We start from the raw sequence: 14,942 nt of genomic DNA, 5'->3' as shown, positions 1-14,942 counted from the left end.
CTGCTCCCGAAAGGAACGAGGCCAGGAGCTCAGGGCCGGGCGAGGCTATCACTCGGGCCAGGGCTGTGCAGCTCTGAGCCAGCTGCTCTCTCTAAAGGGGACCTTCGGCGGAAGATGAGAGGCGCTGGCTCCTGGGCTGGCATTTACAGTCTCGCAGCGCTTCCTCCTGCCAGTCAGTTCCTAATAAAGCGTGTCACCTTGAGATGGAGAGGCGCTGGCTCACGCTGGCCGTTCTTCTTTCCTTCGATTCCTTCTATCACCTGGCACCCAGCTCTGTGCCCATGACAGTTTTCTCCCCAGAATCCCACACCCCAGGGTGTCGGAGGTGGCCTTGCTGAGCGTGCCCGCCGGTGTCTGGGGGATGCCAGCCTCCTCGCGTTCTGGCTCCGGGTGCCTTATCCCGCAGCTCTGCAGAGAACCCCCACGGTTCCCGCAGGCCGTTCTGCAGAACGAGAAGCTCAGCGCTAGAGAGAGGCGATGTGGGGAGAGGAAAATGCTCAGTGTTTAGGTTCCAGCCTTGCCTAAGTGGGTGATCCGGTCGGTGCCACTGGGTCCCACTGGGTCCCCCTGTGCTCGGTAGGGCCCCTCGCTTGGTGTGATGCTCTGCTGTCCCTATCTGGACATTCTTAATTTTTGAACAAGGAATCCCATTTTTTCATTGTTCATTGCAAATTATGCAGCGGGTCCTAGACCTCGGACAAGACCATGACAGTACTAGCGACCCCGTGGAGCTGCGCTAGGCACTGTTCTAAGCACTTGAGGTGTATGAACGCACCTCACTGCAATCCCACCACGTAGTTATTGGTGTTTATTATTAGCATGACTTCACAGGGGAAACTGAGGCACAGAGAGATTAAGCCACTTGTCTAAGGTCACAAAGCTGAGAGTTGGGAGTTCAAGGCTCCAGAGTCTATGCTCCTAGCCCCACACTCCGCTGCTTCTCAAAGAGACACTTACTCTCCCTGGCCCTTGGCCTTCCTGGCACTCCTGGGTCTCCCGAGCTAGCAACACTGCGGGAACAGAAGGTCTCCGCCACCTTCCCGCACGGTTCTGGTGAAACAGTTCACACGTGCCCTTCTCCCACCCTAGCAAGCCCTCGTGACCCAGCGAGGCCGATCCTCGGGGGCAGAGCTGCTAAGTGGTCTGTCACCTTGCTGCATCCATGAGCTCCTGATACCCAGATCTGCCTGGATCTGCCCGTCCCAAACACAGTTGTTCCACTTCTCTTTTCCTTCTGTGAGCCTCCCACAGTCTTCCTCGGTCTGGTCTGAACTAGTCCATCTCTGGGTCTTACCACTGAGAGCCCTAACCTGTACGGGGCCTGGGGTGCTTATCCATGGAGCCTGGTGACAATGCCTGCCACCCTGCATTGCTTGCCGCATGCTTGGTATGGACCCAACATACAGTAGTTACTCCGAAAAAGACGGCTATTGCCATTCGAGTTCAAAGTCAAAGACTGTTTTTCAGTTCCTGCCACTCTGCCGGCAATTTATTCTTGCGGCTGCTCAGAGAAATTACATGTTTATCATATGCTCAGCTGAGGAGCCAAAGGAGCTCTTTATTCTAAAGTGAGATGAGGTTTCATCTTTGACAGGTGTCTTTTCTGTAATGCCGACATCTTTCTTAAGCAGCAACTTCCTACAGAATCTCTCCGAGCAGCCCTGCAGCCGGCAGGTTCTCCAAGAGCTGCCAAGTCGGGGAGGCACATTTGAGGCCTCCTGCACCACATGGGAAACCGTAAGCATGTCCTATTTTCTGCCTGTAAGCCCCCGCCTTCCTCCCAGAGCATCATATAGGAATGTAAAGGAATTGAACAATCCGACCTGTAGATGTGTTGGTTCTTTAGACTGCATTGGCCAATCTTGAGCAGGCTTTCATGGAAAATAAGTAAAATAATTCCAAAAGGAGTAAAACTCAAAAGTCCTCACAAATCTTTCAAAACCAGGTTATTGGTGCTGTTCAGATATGAGGTTGAAGTCGACTGCTGGGAGGTCCTGCCTGTTCGCGGCTGCCCGGTGGGGACAGCCTTGGGGACAGAGAAGGGCAGACATGGGTGATTCCACTTCACTGGAGCTGGCCCGAGGCCCGCTGCTCTTTGCTCTCTCTCCTCTAGAACTGCCTCCATCTCATGGCAAGAATCCCAGAAACATGCTATAGTACACTCCTTCTCCACCTTGTCCATTCTTGAGGCTTCACCCAGAAATCTGTATTTACAAGAAAAAAAAAATATCCAACTACTGAACGGATTTCAGGGCTGATAAATCCCCTAGGCGTCGTGCACTGTCAGGGAAGGAGGAAGCAGTGCCAAGAAACCAGTAAAAACTTCTTCAAACACGAGGCCAGTCCCGGAAGGGATGGTCAGGGTTTTCCGGGGCAGACCCCGGCTCCTCCGTGGCCTCCTGGCAGCAGCGGGCGGCAGGTGCGTGGGATCCCGGTGTGACTCCTCCCCGGCCTGGACTCTCGCCTCTCTCACCTGCAGACCCATGATGGCTGTTCCTATTGCTGAGTGCTTGAGCCGGCAGCCCTCGGAGACAGGCTGGCAGAGCTCTGGTGTTGGGGAGAGGCGGCGGGTGGCAGGGCTGTCCAGTGCGGGCCCTGCCCCGGTGCACTCCCTGAGTCCAGGAGGCTGCAGTGGCAGCTGTTGGGAGAGCAAATGTCCTATTAAGGCAGAGACTGGCACTGGGCCTGGGGTTCTGCTCTGGAGGGAAGAGTGGGCATTCTCCCTCCCCAGGAATCTTGAAAGTAGACTGAGGCCGGAAGATGGACCTGTCCCGAGTCCCTCTGGGAGATGAACAGAACACGGCCAGCGGGTGGACAGGGAGTGTGGAGCACGTGGGGTGGGACATGGGTTGACAGGAGACGCTCAGGTCTACTGTCAGGAGCCTAAATCCCATCTTCTCTGCCTCCTGGGGGATTCTCACAGCCTTGCAGCCTCTCAAGCCAGTTTGATCAAGGCTGTAATCCGGCACTTGTCATAGTCAACCACAAAGAGCTCTAATACTTTTCCCACCTAAACTACACGTCACAGCAGCAGAAGCAAGTGTTAAAGAACTTTGCCAATTCGACCTAATCTCCATACACTTCACAGTCGTCACTGCTGCTTCACGGGCACAGGAGACTCTGAAAGGTCACCAGGTAGAAGACACTTCCCAGTCACCTAACTGAGCACAGCTGGTGTGGGGCCCGAGACCGTTAAGTAAGGCAACCTCTGTCACCATCAGTCACGTTCCTCTGGCCACTCCACTGCGGAGGGGAGCGTGGGTGCCGCCCGAAGAAGGCAGAAGCTACCTTTTAGGGGATTCCACGCAAATCGGAAAGTGAAGGCCACAGAAAGCCTTTCCAGTTCCCGAGGGAAGGAAGGAGGTCAGAGGAGGTCATCGTCCCCCCTCCCCTCCCCCGACTCTGTCCACAGTGAGAACCCGGCAGACGGGACAGGAATTCTCAGATAAACAGAAAGGGCGCGGAAGCAGAAGGGCTCAGCCTCTCTCCCTGGTCTCTGGACGGACTCCATCCTTCCCGCCAGGCCAGGCTGCGTGGCCACGGGAGAACAGCAACTGCGGCTTCGTGTTTTCTAAGCCAGAAAGGGGGCCTGAGACAGCTCTCCCCGGTCTCCAGGAGCCACTATGCAGAGAGGGAGGGACCCAGAAGTTCCTGCTGCTCCCAGGGGAAGACGTGGAAGGCAGCTGGGAGTTGAAAGCCATCGTCCTAGCGTGGGGCGGCCGGAGCAGGGAAGGACGGGCCCTTCCCACAGCTGCAGGCTGAGCAAGCTGGGGGCAGATGGAGTTGTCAGGACGGGGCTGGGGGGAGAGGAGGACACACCAGGCTGGGACAACCACAGGACAGCCCCGTTCCAGGCAGGGCCAGCCCCCACACAGGAACCTCTCCCAGCAGCCCAGGGCGGCTCCTCCTCACCCAGGTGCCTCCGGGAGAGGCGGGAGAAAGCCCAGAGACGGGGCCCTTGCCCAGCTCACCGGGTGGCCCAAAGGCAGCTGTGCAAACAGAAGGAGAGACCTTGGTGGCAACCAATTACCTGTAAATGGCAGGTTTAAAACATTCCAAATGCCACCTCTCCCCAGAGAATCCTAGTATGATCTTGAAAAGGAAGAAAACGGGGAAAATAGAGCAATGGTCACCTGCTCATCTACCTCTGTGTCTCCGCTTCTCCATTTGTAAAATAAAAGGAACATCCCCAATTATACAAAGGTGTTTTAAGGACCAGATGTCTGAAAGTGCTTTTATAAAAAACGAGTGTGCTATCCAAATGTAAGCTCAAACACACGCTCCTGTCGGTGCTTTTCCGATTGGAGCCCCACAAGCAAATCCTCTGTGTATCTTCGTGCTTTCCTTGCGGCATAAAGAAGAAAGCAGGTGACAGCATTGCTGATCCCTCCCACCACGGTGTAGGATCTGTAGATCCCAGGGACAACCCTCAGCTGGCAGAGGCAGGTGCAGGAAGTAAAGACAGTAGCCCCTCCCAGCCCTGAGCCTCCCCTTCCCTGGGTGGAGTGATCGAGTGCTCTTCTCCCAGCGTGGTAAGATTTTCTGATGAAGCCACTGGGTACCTAAGCCTTCTTCTCTCTTCTCGGCCCCCACATGCCCACACTTTTCAGGTATTTAATTTTCCCCTCTGGCCCATATTTAAAATTTTTCTCTATTAAACATCTGACAAGATAAGAAGAAATGACACATATATTTAGAGCAAATGAGATGCTTTTATTGGGCTCAGCAACCTTCCATTTGTTCAGGAGTGAATTGTAGTATCTGTTACTAATTGTGTGGTTAAAATATTAGTTGGATGCCCCTGAAATTTTTACAGGCAACTGTATTTATAACCAGTCAGATGTGCAGGACGACAGCACAACAGCAGTTTACCCCAAACACAAACCACACACAGTATAGATTGCGCATTTATAATTGGGCTTTAACGTCCATTTTTACAGGGAAATTAAATACACTTAATATTTACTGATAACGTCAGAATTCTAAATAAAAGAATTGAAAAATGGATTTTAAAAAGTGCTCAAAATAACAAGAGTTTGAGTTACATACAAATTTATCTCACCCTATTTAGGAGTCTGAGATTCAGAAAGCTCTGTCTTTCAGACGTAATGACATGAAATTATTTTAGCCGGGAGATCAGGATCATTTTGTAGGCCAAAGCAGAAGCTTCCAGTAGATAAAGTTTCAAGTGCCTGGTGTTTATTTGTCCATGAATACAACCCTAATAAAAGACTGTAAAGTTTAAATGGGTACATAGTTGGAAAATAACTGTGGTGCTCATAAAAACTAGATGGTAGAATATATGGATGAGAGGCCTAAAACCTTGGGGAAAAGGATTAGCAGAGAGGTGGAAAGTGAGAACATGTTAAGCAGGTGCATCCTAAGAGGTAGGATTTACGGGCACCTCTGGGTCCTGGGGGGCTGCGTCCAGGGAGGAGGCTTCACTCAGCAAATCTAACAGCCCTGTTCCTGCCCTGAGCCTGTCCGCTGGGGAGCCCAGGGTAAGCTCTCAGGGATGTGAGCTGGTGGGGCCAGGTGAGTGTGTTCCCTTCCCTCTCACCTGCTCTCTGCATCACAACAGTCGGAGATCATCCTGGAAATGGCCGTGGGCGTTGGCTGCTGCAAAGAGCATTCCTGAAAACGCTTCCATTGGGAGGCCGCCCTGTCTCTGGCAGGACAAGGTGCTTTATAACAGGATTTCCCCTCTTCACAGCGATTCCTTTAGGAAGGCCACTCACTTGTTCAGAAAGAGCCATCTGCTATACACCAGGCACCTAAAGAGTAAACTGTAAATACCATATCACTGATTAATGGAATTTACTAAACACAATGCCTTCTATGATACAATGAAACTATGCCTAAATGACATCTGCCTTCTTAAAAACAAATTCAGAGTATCATTAAAATAAAACCAAAGTGCAAGAAAAATAAGACCATATGTAGAAGTTTGTAACTAAGAACATATGTCAGTGAAAAGAAAACCTAATAGCATATTTTATTACTAATTGTTTAAACCAACATGTAGCATATAAACCTTTGTCCCAAATACTGCTGCCTTTTGTGGTGCTCAAAATAAGAATGATATTTCACTGGATCTGAGACTCTATCAATTACAAGATGCACTGTTATTTTATGCATCATCAATAAAGAAAAATATACTGCCAATTCACCGTGACACTATGATTGTATGCCTGCCCCACCTGTCCACCTCCACCGGGAGGCAGTGTAGAGCTCATCTCTGGAATAGCGGTTCTCAACTAGGGGGGTTTTGCACCCCCTCCCCCAGGGGACATTTAGCAATGTCTAGAGACATTTTTGGTCATCACAACTGGGATAGTGGTAGTACTGCTATCTGCTGAGCAGAAACCAGGGTTGCTGCTAAACATCCTACAATGCACAGGGCAGCTCCCAACAACCAATGATCATCAGCCCAAAATGTCAACAGTGCTGGTGCTGAGACATGTGCTCTGGGACAAACAAGGAGACTTGCTTGCACTGTTTTATATCCCGTGACGATGAGTACCATCACCTTCTGGATTCTTTTTTTGTTCCCTTTTATTTCCATAGAACATTGATCTTAAGCACTGAGCCCAATCAATGCATATATGGAAACTGTAACAAAGCTTCTTAGGAGCAACCATGAGTTGGAGCAATGATTTATTTCAATAAATTAACCTAAGCTCCACACAAGCCTTTGTTTCTTCTACTCTAGAATAAAACCAGAAAATGCACTTAGACACATTCTGCATTTTAATTATACTTTCAGAGGATATAACTGTTGTATGAATTAAGAAGCAGTAAAATTAAATTGATTTTTCCATACATGCAGAAAGATGTGGGGCTTAATGTGTATTATAATTAGAAATGAGGAAATCAATCGTAGAATATTTTTTAAGATACTAAAACCCTAAATTGCGTGACCTTCTGGGCTTTTCCAACCTGTTTGTTCCCCGAAAATCATTTTAACACCTTTTTAAGTCCTAGTTCTAGCAAGTTGCTAAACCCAGTAGCGATAAAGTTGGCCCTTGTAGGACGTTTCTTGGTGTTATAACAGGAAGCTCTGGGAATTAGAAAAGGCCTTTTTTTGATCTTTTCACTCCAAAATGTCTGACTTGACGTACTTGAACTTCTGAGGGGTGATTCAGAAAGTCTCGGAACACTTCAGGGTTGACCGATGAGAAGCACAAGTCACCGAGAATTTGCTCCTTCCGTCTCGCTTTCACGGCTACGCTGGGAGGAAATCTGTGAAAAGGGCTTGGGTGACTCGGAGACAGTTCCATCATGGCAGATAAAAGGCTCAGCTTTCAAGGAGAAGTCTGACAAATTCCAAGACAGAGACGGGTGCTGACCTTCACTTTGGGTGTTGTGGACAATGGGTCTCTGCGTGTTTTAATTGTACCGTAATATCCGTTAGACATCACGCTATTAGAAACATCACCAAGAGCCAGTCCAGTTCCAGGCAAAACTCTGGGGGGCCTGTATTGGGCAGAATTTTCTGGAGGCTTCTGCCTCTCTAGTCCTGTTTTTGCCCTCTACGGCAGTGTACAGCCAGCAGCCATTTATAGTTTTGAGCATCTAGTGTACCCTCCCTCCTTCCTTCTCTCTCACTCTCCATCTCAGGGCTCTGATTTCTGGCGTGAGCAGCTTTCTCTATAGCAGTAGATGGTCCCCCGACCCCCACATCTCTAGGCACACCTAGTCCACATGGTATAATTTTTTTAAAGCTTTGCTTTTATCATAGTTAACAGTGCACCCCACTTAAGGAATCAAATTATTGTAAGAGGCACTTGTATAAAAACAGCACTCTTCTCCCTTTTTTAATTTTCTCCCCCAGAATCATCACTTTCAACCTTTTTAGCTGGTAATCTTTCTATTTATCTGTAAATAACATGGTTCATTTTTATTTTTCATGTGTCATCATTATATCTTGAATTCCCTTTATGAAAGACAGGCAACTCATTCACCATAGAACTATCCCCTTTCCTGCACCCAGCTCCCACTGTAGTTCAATTACTCTTCTGGCTAGATCATTATTCAATAATTACGCCATTATAACTGTGTAAATGTCACTCCCAGCTGAGTCAAGTAGTTACTGTGATTACATTTCTTTCCTACATAGCATTGTTTTCATCAGAGCGAATATGTGGCCCTCTTTTCTTTTCTCTACAGAAATGTCATTCAATCCCCAGTTCTCCAATTGCCTAATTCTCTTCTCACAACATTCAGGCATTCTGTGACTTTTACCCCCTTGCAGAAGTCTCAGAGCCTTCAACCCACATCAGTCTGATTTGTTGCCCTCCAGGGCTGGTACAGATCTCATTGCAGATCTTTCTTTATTGTCATCCTGAAATTTTTCTTCGTTTGTCTCCTATATTCATCACCTGTTATGTGTATCTCACATTTTCCACTCTATAGGTTTATATACTTGTTTTGGTGGAGCACATCCTGTAGTAGCTTCCTGAGAAAGAGTTGGTGGGAAGTACAATTTTGCGATTTCACATATTTGAAAATGTCAATTATAGTCTTACTTACAGAGAGCAATAAATTCTGGTTATTTCTGAATTGTTGGCAATAAATTCTAGATTGAAAGCAATTTTTTCTCCAGGATTTTGAAGGCATTGTTCCATTGTCTTCTAACCTCCCAGTGTTATTTTTGAGAAGTCCAAAGTACTTCTAACTTCTGAGACTTTGCAGGACATCTGGAAGCTGGTAGGATCCAATTTGCTGAATTTCATGATGGTGACCTTGGAATGGGTTGAATTTTATCTATTGAGCTGGACACGTGGTAAATCCTTTCCATCTGGAAACTCATAACCTTCTGTTGTGCAAAATGTTCTTAAATCTTTATGGATGATTCTTCCCCCCCCTTTTTTTCTATTCTCTTTTCTAGAATTCCTATTGTTTCTATGCTGAATCTGCAAGACTATTCTTATTCTTTTATTACCTTAATCTTTCTCTTCTGTCTTTTTTTCTCTAATGTCTGGGAGATTTATTTAACCTTATCTTTTAATCCTTCTACTGAGTTTATTTATAGTTTCAATTTTCATGAGCTTTTTATAAATCCTCAAGTGTTTCCCTTTCATAGCTTTCTTTTCTTGTTTTATAGATACAATATCTTCTCTTTTATCTCTGAGAATATTAGGGTTTTTTTTTTTAGTTTTCTTCTCCTGCATTTTCTCTTATTTCCTTCAAGTTATTTTTTATTCTGTTTGTTTTGGTCTCTATTTTTCCTGATAAATTATTGTTGCTGTAGACTTCTCTCACACCTTCTTTGTTCTTACTGGGTTATGACTTTACAAGTATCCTTCATTCATTTCAGCTGTGTCTGTGGGTTGTGTGTTTACATTTAAGAGTGGGGCACTAGAAAGTCTAGAAAGTCTGTGGAAGGAGTTTGTGTTGTTGGGAATTGTCAGCTGTGGACTTTAGTGGATTGTAGGTGGCAGAAATGGTTTTATTAGGAAAACCTGGTGTCTGTATCTCTAGGTATTTCCCCTTGGGTTCATCAGAGAAGGATCTTCCATTCCCTTGTCTTGAGGGCAAAGACCATTTGGCGGTGTGCTGAGGGTGCTGTCGAGGAAGAGACCAGTGGCTCTTGGCACAGAGTTGAATACTTGTTCAGCCTTTGCTTTTAGAAGGGAACCTCTTACTCCTCCATGCCAGAGTCTCTCAGCAGGAGACCTGTGTGTCACCCTCTCCTTAGGATAAACCTGTGATCTTCTGCCAAGTCCAGCAAGTGGATGGTGTCTGGGAACGGGAATGGGAGAAGGGATGTGGTGTTGATTGAGCTGATTCTTAAACAAACCTCCACTTAGTCCTTCTTTTTGGTGTTACCTTGACCACATGCAGTAAAAAATCAACTGGTTTCATGAAAACTTGAGTCTGTTGAGGGTCTTTTAATAAGTACCTTTCTCAGGTCTACTTAGTCAATTGTTCATCACTTAAAATATTGTTGCTGTCATCTCCATTTTCATCCTTTTTGGTTTTATTTTAGCTGGATTTAGGGAGAAACCAAACGCACATATGTGTTCAGTCCCTAGTGTTCTTAAGGCCCTTTGTCTCCTAATGGCCACAGGATGTCCCCAAAGAACTCTGACCAAAGGTGTTTGGAGCACTTGCCCCAGCCCCTAGCCTGGCACTAACCCTATGATCTGGGTTCTCTTGAGCATCTGGGTCACCTGCTTTTCTTTGTGATAGAAAAACTGTGACTGTGTGATTGAGAACTGCATGGAAATCATGTGAATGGCAGTTCCCAAAAGAAAGGAATGCAGCTCTGACAGGTAGGCAGCCAATGCCCCAGACACAGGGCCGCTTTGTCCTCCAAAAGGTGCTGACCTTGAGGAGGCAAGGATTATCCTCGGTTGCTTTGTATTAAAACATGCTGGCACCGTCTCAAAAGCATGAGTTATCCAAGCATGAAGCACCTCCCTTGGTATTTTCCTCCACTGTAAGCCTCAGCAACATCTGTTCACACTTAGTGCTCCTGGATCAATTTATTAATGCAGATGCCCATTGAAGTGCAAGGACAGCGAAGGCTTCCCAGAGAAATCCCACGCCCTTGCGGGGAAAGGAGGCCGAGGCAGGCTCTCCCAGAACGCTGGGCCTGGGGCGTTGGCAGCACACATGGAAAGGGGGTAGACACAATGTCCTTCCTTCATTGGGATGACTAGTGGACAGGGGGTGACATTTATTTTCCTACTTTAACTGCTGAAGTCCTAAAGCAAGGAAATCCTATGCAGCAAATTAAAATAATCTGCCTACATTGTTGGGTAGATGCTTTTTATTCTGGTAGGGATTTCTTTTGTGTTAGTCTCTGAAACAAGATGTCTGGGACACTCAAGGAAATAATGTCATTTTTCTTAAGGGTTTAAACGCTAAGCTGAAAGAAAACTTTTGTTTCGTTTTGAGACCTCTGGCCATCTATGTCACAACGATGCAGCCCAGAAGACAATGCTTTTGAAGGACATTCTTAATGGCAAACTTTAAATGAAGTCAATAGCTGGTAGCTCCGTGACAATGCCTATATGCTATTGTCCTTTTCATACTTAACAAGAACAAAAGGCCACAGCCAGACCAATTAGTCACATAGGATGGGACATGATGACATTTTTACTCCAGAACTTTTCTGGTATAAAAGGGCCACCCAAGGAGGATTCTGACAGTGTGAGGAATTTGGCAATAAAACCACCTATCTGTGCAGATTTGGGGACACCCAAAATGAATAGGTAAAAGGCTGACTTTTTCGCAAAGAAAAATGTTGAATTTTTATATGCTTTTTTACTTATGCTTGCCTAGATGAGACTAAATCTTTGTGTTATTTTTTTTCCATTCTGCAGCTCATTAAAAATCAACCTTATCTTAGTTCTGTCGCTGTCCACCATGGCCGTGCTTTGGTGTTATCCTGTCGCATCTTCTAAGGTGAGTGTTTGGCCTCCACTGTTGATGCTTGAATAGATGACTAGAATTGTAGGGTACGTAAATCCAAAATAATCTCAAGAAATATGTGATAGAAAAGTAATTTCCTTTATTAGTAGAGTTCTCAATGCAAAAGTATAAGCAGATTGAAGAAATTAGTAAAAGGAAATATTTATGTAAAAATAAGTAATAGTAGACTATATCAAACTTTGTTTTGAATAATTCAGAGGTTGGATCCTGCATAGGGAAATATTCATTTCAATGTAAAATGTTAAGTATTTTGCCCATGACAAATTATTTGTTCTATATATGCATTCATTTGTAATCAAAATGAACATTTAACCACTGAAATGATATTAAAAATACAATGATATTTTTCAAAAACACTGAATTTCCCAATTTTACAATAATAGGGACTTTTTTCAGATGCAGAATATAGACACAACATTAGGTCTCAGTAAAATATCTCATGAAATATTAATTCATATATTTATTCAATAGTACTGATGGAGCTTCCTTGTTCATTGAACTGTTCCAGACATTCAGAAAATAAATGTCTTTCTTCAGAATATTTAATGTTATTTCTATATGATATTTCAGTTGTTTTTATGTCACTATTTTAAAGTTTTAAAATATCATTTGTCACCGATGATGTTTTGAACTTTAACTTTTTTTCACTAAAATTTAACCCGTCACACTGTAATTACTAAAATCAATGTAATCTATGAAACTCCTTTTAGGATAAAGAGATGCCACATAAATCCTAAATGATAAGTATATGTCCAAACATAATGATCTAGTTATTTATATTATTGGTCTTCTCACTAATCTTCTCGTCTGTCATTTTTCTATCTCTTGTTTACTTAATATAGCTTCCTTTCTCTCCTGTTTTGCTCCTATGAGCATTCAACGCCAGTTGAGTCATTGATTCTATACGACACCACATTGGCCAAGTTGATGAGTCACAATCCACAAATTGGTGTATTTTCTCAAGAGCCTTCCTAATGACTTTCTGTTCTTCCCCAGAGGTTTACTCATGACACTGCTGTCGGAGACACTGTCTGCAGCTCTTTCTTCTTAAACTGAGAATTTACTTTATTCTGAAATACTTAGGAAACCACCTTGCCCATAAATGAAATGTTTCTCCTTTCACCATGTTTTCCGTATTTCTATTTTCACACACGTGGCAATTTTGTTCCTGCGATTACCCGGTCGTGTTGTTAACGGTGTGAACAGTATTCGTGCCAACTTGATTGCTTAAGGTGAATGATTATGCAGACAAATGACGCATAGGATCTTATAATATTTGTTGTGACCCTCATAAAGTCTGTCACCCAGGCAAACACACGGCATTATTCTGATACCGAGCCTGCCCTGGCAAGGGCTGCCTTCAGTGATCCGCAAAGGGCATCAGTATCTTTTTAGGGATGTTTAGGGGTGTTTTAGGAATCTGATAACCAGAACTGATACATTTCTTTGCAGCATAAAGGTGGCATCATGAGTATTTCTGGAAAGAACTGGATTCCTTCCCTTCCTGCAGTGACTCATGGGCCCCTCCCTCTGGGGATTTAAAATAGAAGACATTCTCTGTATAGCGCTCAGATTTCCTCTGTTAACACAGGGAAATGTTCAACTAAAAGTTTTGATTGGTTTTCTCATGACCAATATTTCTGAAACTCTCTTTGACTATTCCCAGATCAAAAAGTGGGGTGGAGAAAGCCCGGAGTTCAGTGGGAATGATTTGGCTGGGGAGCTCTGACTCTCCTGTAACCCACCCGGCTGTGGGAGAGAAGGAACATTTTGTGCACTCGGGCCCCATTTCAACTTCCAAGTACAGTAACCCGAGACCAAACGTGTTCTCTTGCATCAAGATAGAAAAATGTAAATTTTTACTTTGTAGTACGTCTATTTATAATAAAAGCATCCACCTCCTCTTCCTCTTGTACAGTTCTGAACAGTCGAGAAGGCTGGGCTTGGAGTCAGATGCTGCGGCTTGAATGGCTTTACCTACAAGCCATTTAATTTCCCCATTTAATACTGAGGAAATAACAGTACCTACTTCCTAGAGCTTTTTTCAGGAATAAAATAAGGGGATGCCCCTAAAGCATGTAGCACAAAGGTCATCGACGAATCTTTGCTTTTATTGTTGGTGAAATTTGTATTAGCACCTTGTTAGTGTGTTACAATTCTTCTGAAACCATGCAGGAGAGAAAACATGGCAAGTGTTGACAATTCCTATCCAAGTCCTGGGTCAGAGGTGCCTTTTGGACTTGCCAGCCCTGTTCCTTGGGACATACCCTTTTGCTCTTGGTTTCTTCAGCTGCAAAATATGGGGTTGAACTGCAGGTTCTTGAAGGCCAGTTTGAACTCTAACACTCCAGACCTGTTTCTTCTGCCACTGAGCCCCTATACTATCCTACGGTACCCAGGCCTTGAGTCCTCGGTGAGGAACTGAACCAAAGTCAAAAGATGAAGGCAGCGGTGTTCAAGGAACAAGACATTCCTAAGGAGAACCTTAGCAGATGAACCAGGACGGGCCCCAGAAGGAAAGGGGTTCCGACTGAAGCCTGGAGTCTGATCATCGTGGGTTGTTTTCTAAGTGAATTTAAAAAACTATTCCCAGGACTAATTAGTGCCACTTGAAATACTCTTTACAAAATAATAGCAACAAGATAACCATGTATAGTGCATAGTATAAATACTGAATAGCAGCTATTACATAAGTAGTGTAAAAACTGGACAAGTGGGCAAATATTATTTCATATCTAGATAGAATATATATTGTGTTTTAGCAAAATTTACGCTCTTAAGAAGATCGGATATATTGGGTTGATTGTCCTAAGATTTTGAAAATTGTTATTGTTGAAATAAACTTTTAACCCTAATGCTGAATTCTCTTTCTCCTCCCCCATCTGAATTGCCAGGTGTCTGGAAAATCTGATTTCTTCCTCATCCTGCTGAACAGCTGCCCAACCAGGCTGGACAGGAGAGAGGGACTAGCTTTCCTAAAGCCAGTTTTGGAGAAGACATTTACGAAAAGATCCTTTCGCAATGGAGTTGGCACAGGGGCGAAAAAAACTTCCTTTCGAAGAGCAAAATCGTGAATAAGTGTGCAAAGGACTCTGGGAATTAATCTCAAACGGTGTAGAGTGTGACTGATGTGCTCAAAGTCAGTTGTGTCTGTATCATTGGGTGTTGGTGTGCTCTCAGCTCTCTAGTATCTTTCCTCTCCTCACTGGTACAGCGTAAATGGGGTTTTTTAAAAAATGTAAACCTGTCTTAAACTTCCACTTGTGAGAGAAAAAACTATTTATGTGGTCACTGAGTAACTTTCCCAAAACGGAATGGACACATTTGCTTTCATCTTAAATTGGCCAGAATGTGTGAGCGTGTTTGTAGTCATGACAGTACTGTGATTTTTTTCCCTTTCTGTATACTGCAGAATTTTTCCCTTTGAGTATGGTTTTCACAAATGACTTAGCAGGACCTATTTTTGGGGGGATGTGCTATTTCCATTTCTACGAGATTCT

At 44.7% G+C, this 14,942-nt stretch overlaps 1 protein-coding gene across 1 annotated transcript; it reads left to right on the top strand.

The window, feature by feature from the left end:
* The first annotated feature begins 11,161 nt into the window (after positions 1-11,161).
* Positions 11,162-14,516, top strand: NPS (neuropeptide S). Its single transcript, XM_045569091.1, has 3 exons — positions 11,162-11,222; positions 11,334-11,415; positions 14,337-14,516. Exons 1-3 carry the CDS (start codon positions 11,215-11,217, stop codon positions 14,514-14,516), a joined length of 270 nt encoding a protein of 89 aa, XP_045425047.1. The 5' UTR covers positions 11,162-11,214.
* The last annotated feature ends 426 nt before the right edge of the window (positions 14,517-14,942 follow it).

The sequence above is a fragment of the Lemur catta genome, chromosome 14 (genome assembly GCF_020740605.2).
Source record: "Lemur catta isolate mLemCat1 chromosome 14, mLemCat1.pri, whole genome shotgun sequence".
NCBI classification, from domain to species: Eukaryota; Metazoa; Chordata; class Mammalia; order Primates; family Lemuridae; genus Lemur; species Lemur catta.
Note: the sequence above shows the minus strand (reverse complement) of the source record. Positions and strands in the feature narration are given on the sequence as shown.

What these genes read in the sequence shown, in the direction of transcription:
- NPS (XM_045569091.1), top strand. An exon ending in ATCCTGTCGCATCTTCTAAG is followed by an intron (nt 11,416 to 14,336) that starts GTGAGTGTTTGG and finishes CTGAATTGCCAG; the next exon opens with GTGTCTGGAAAATCTGATTT.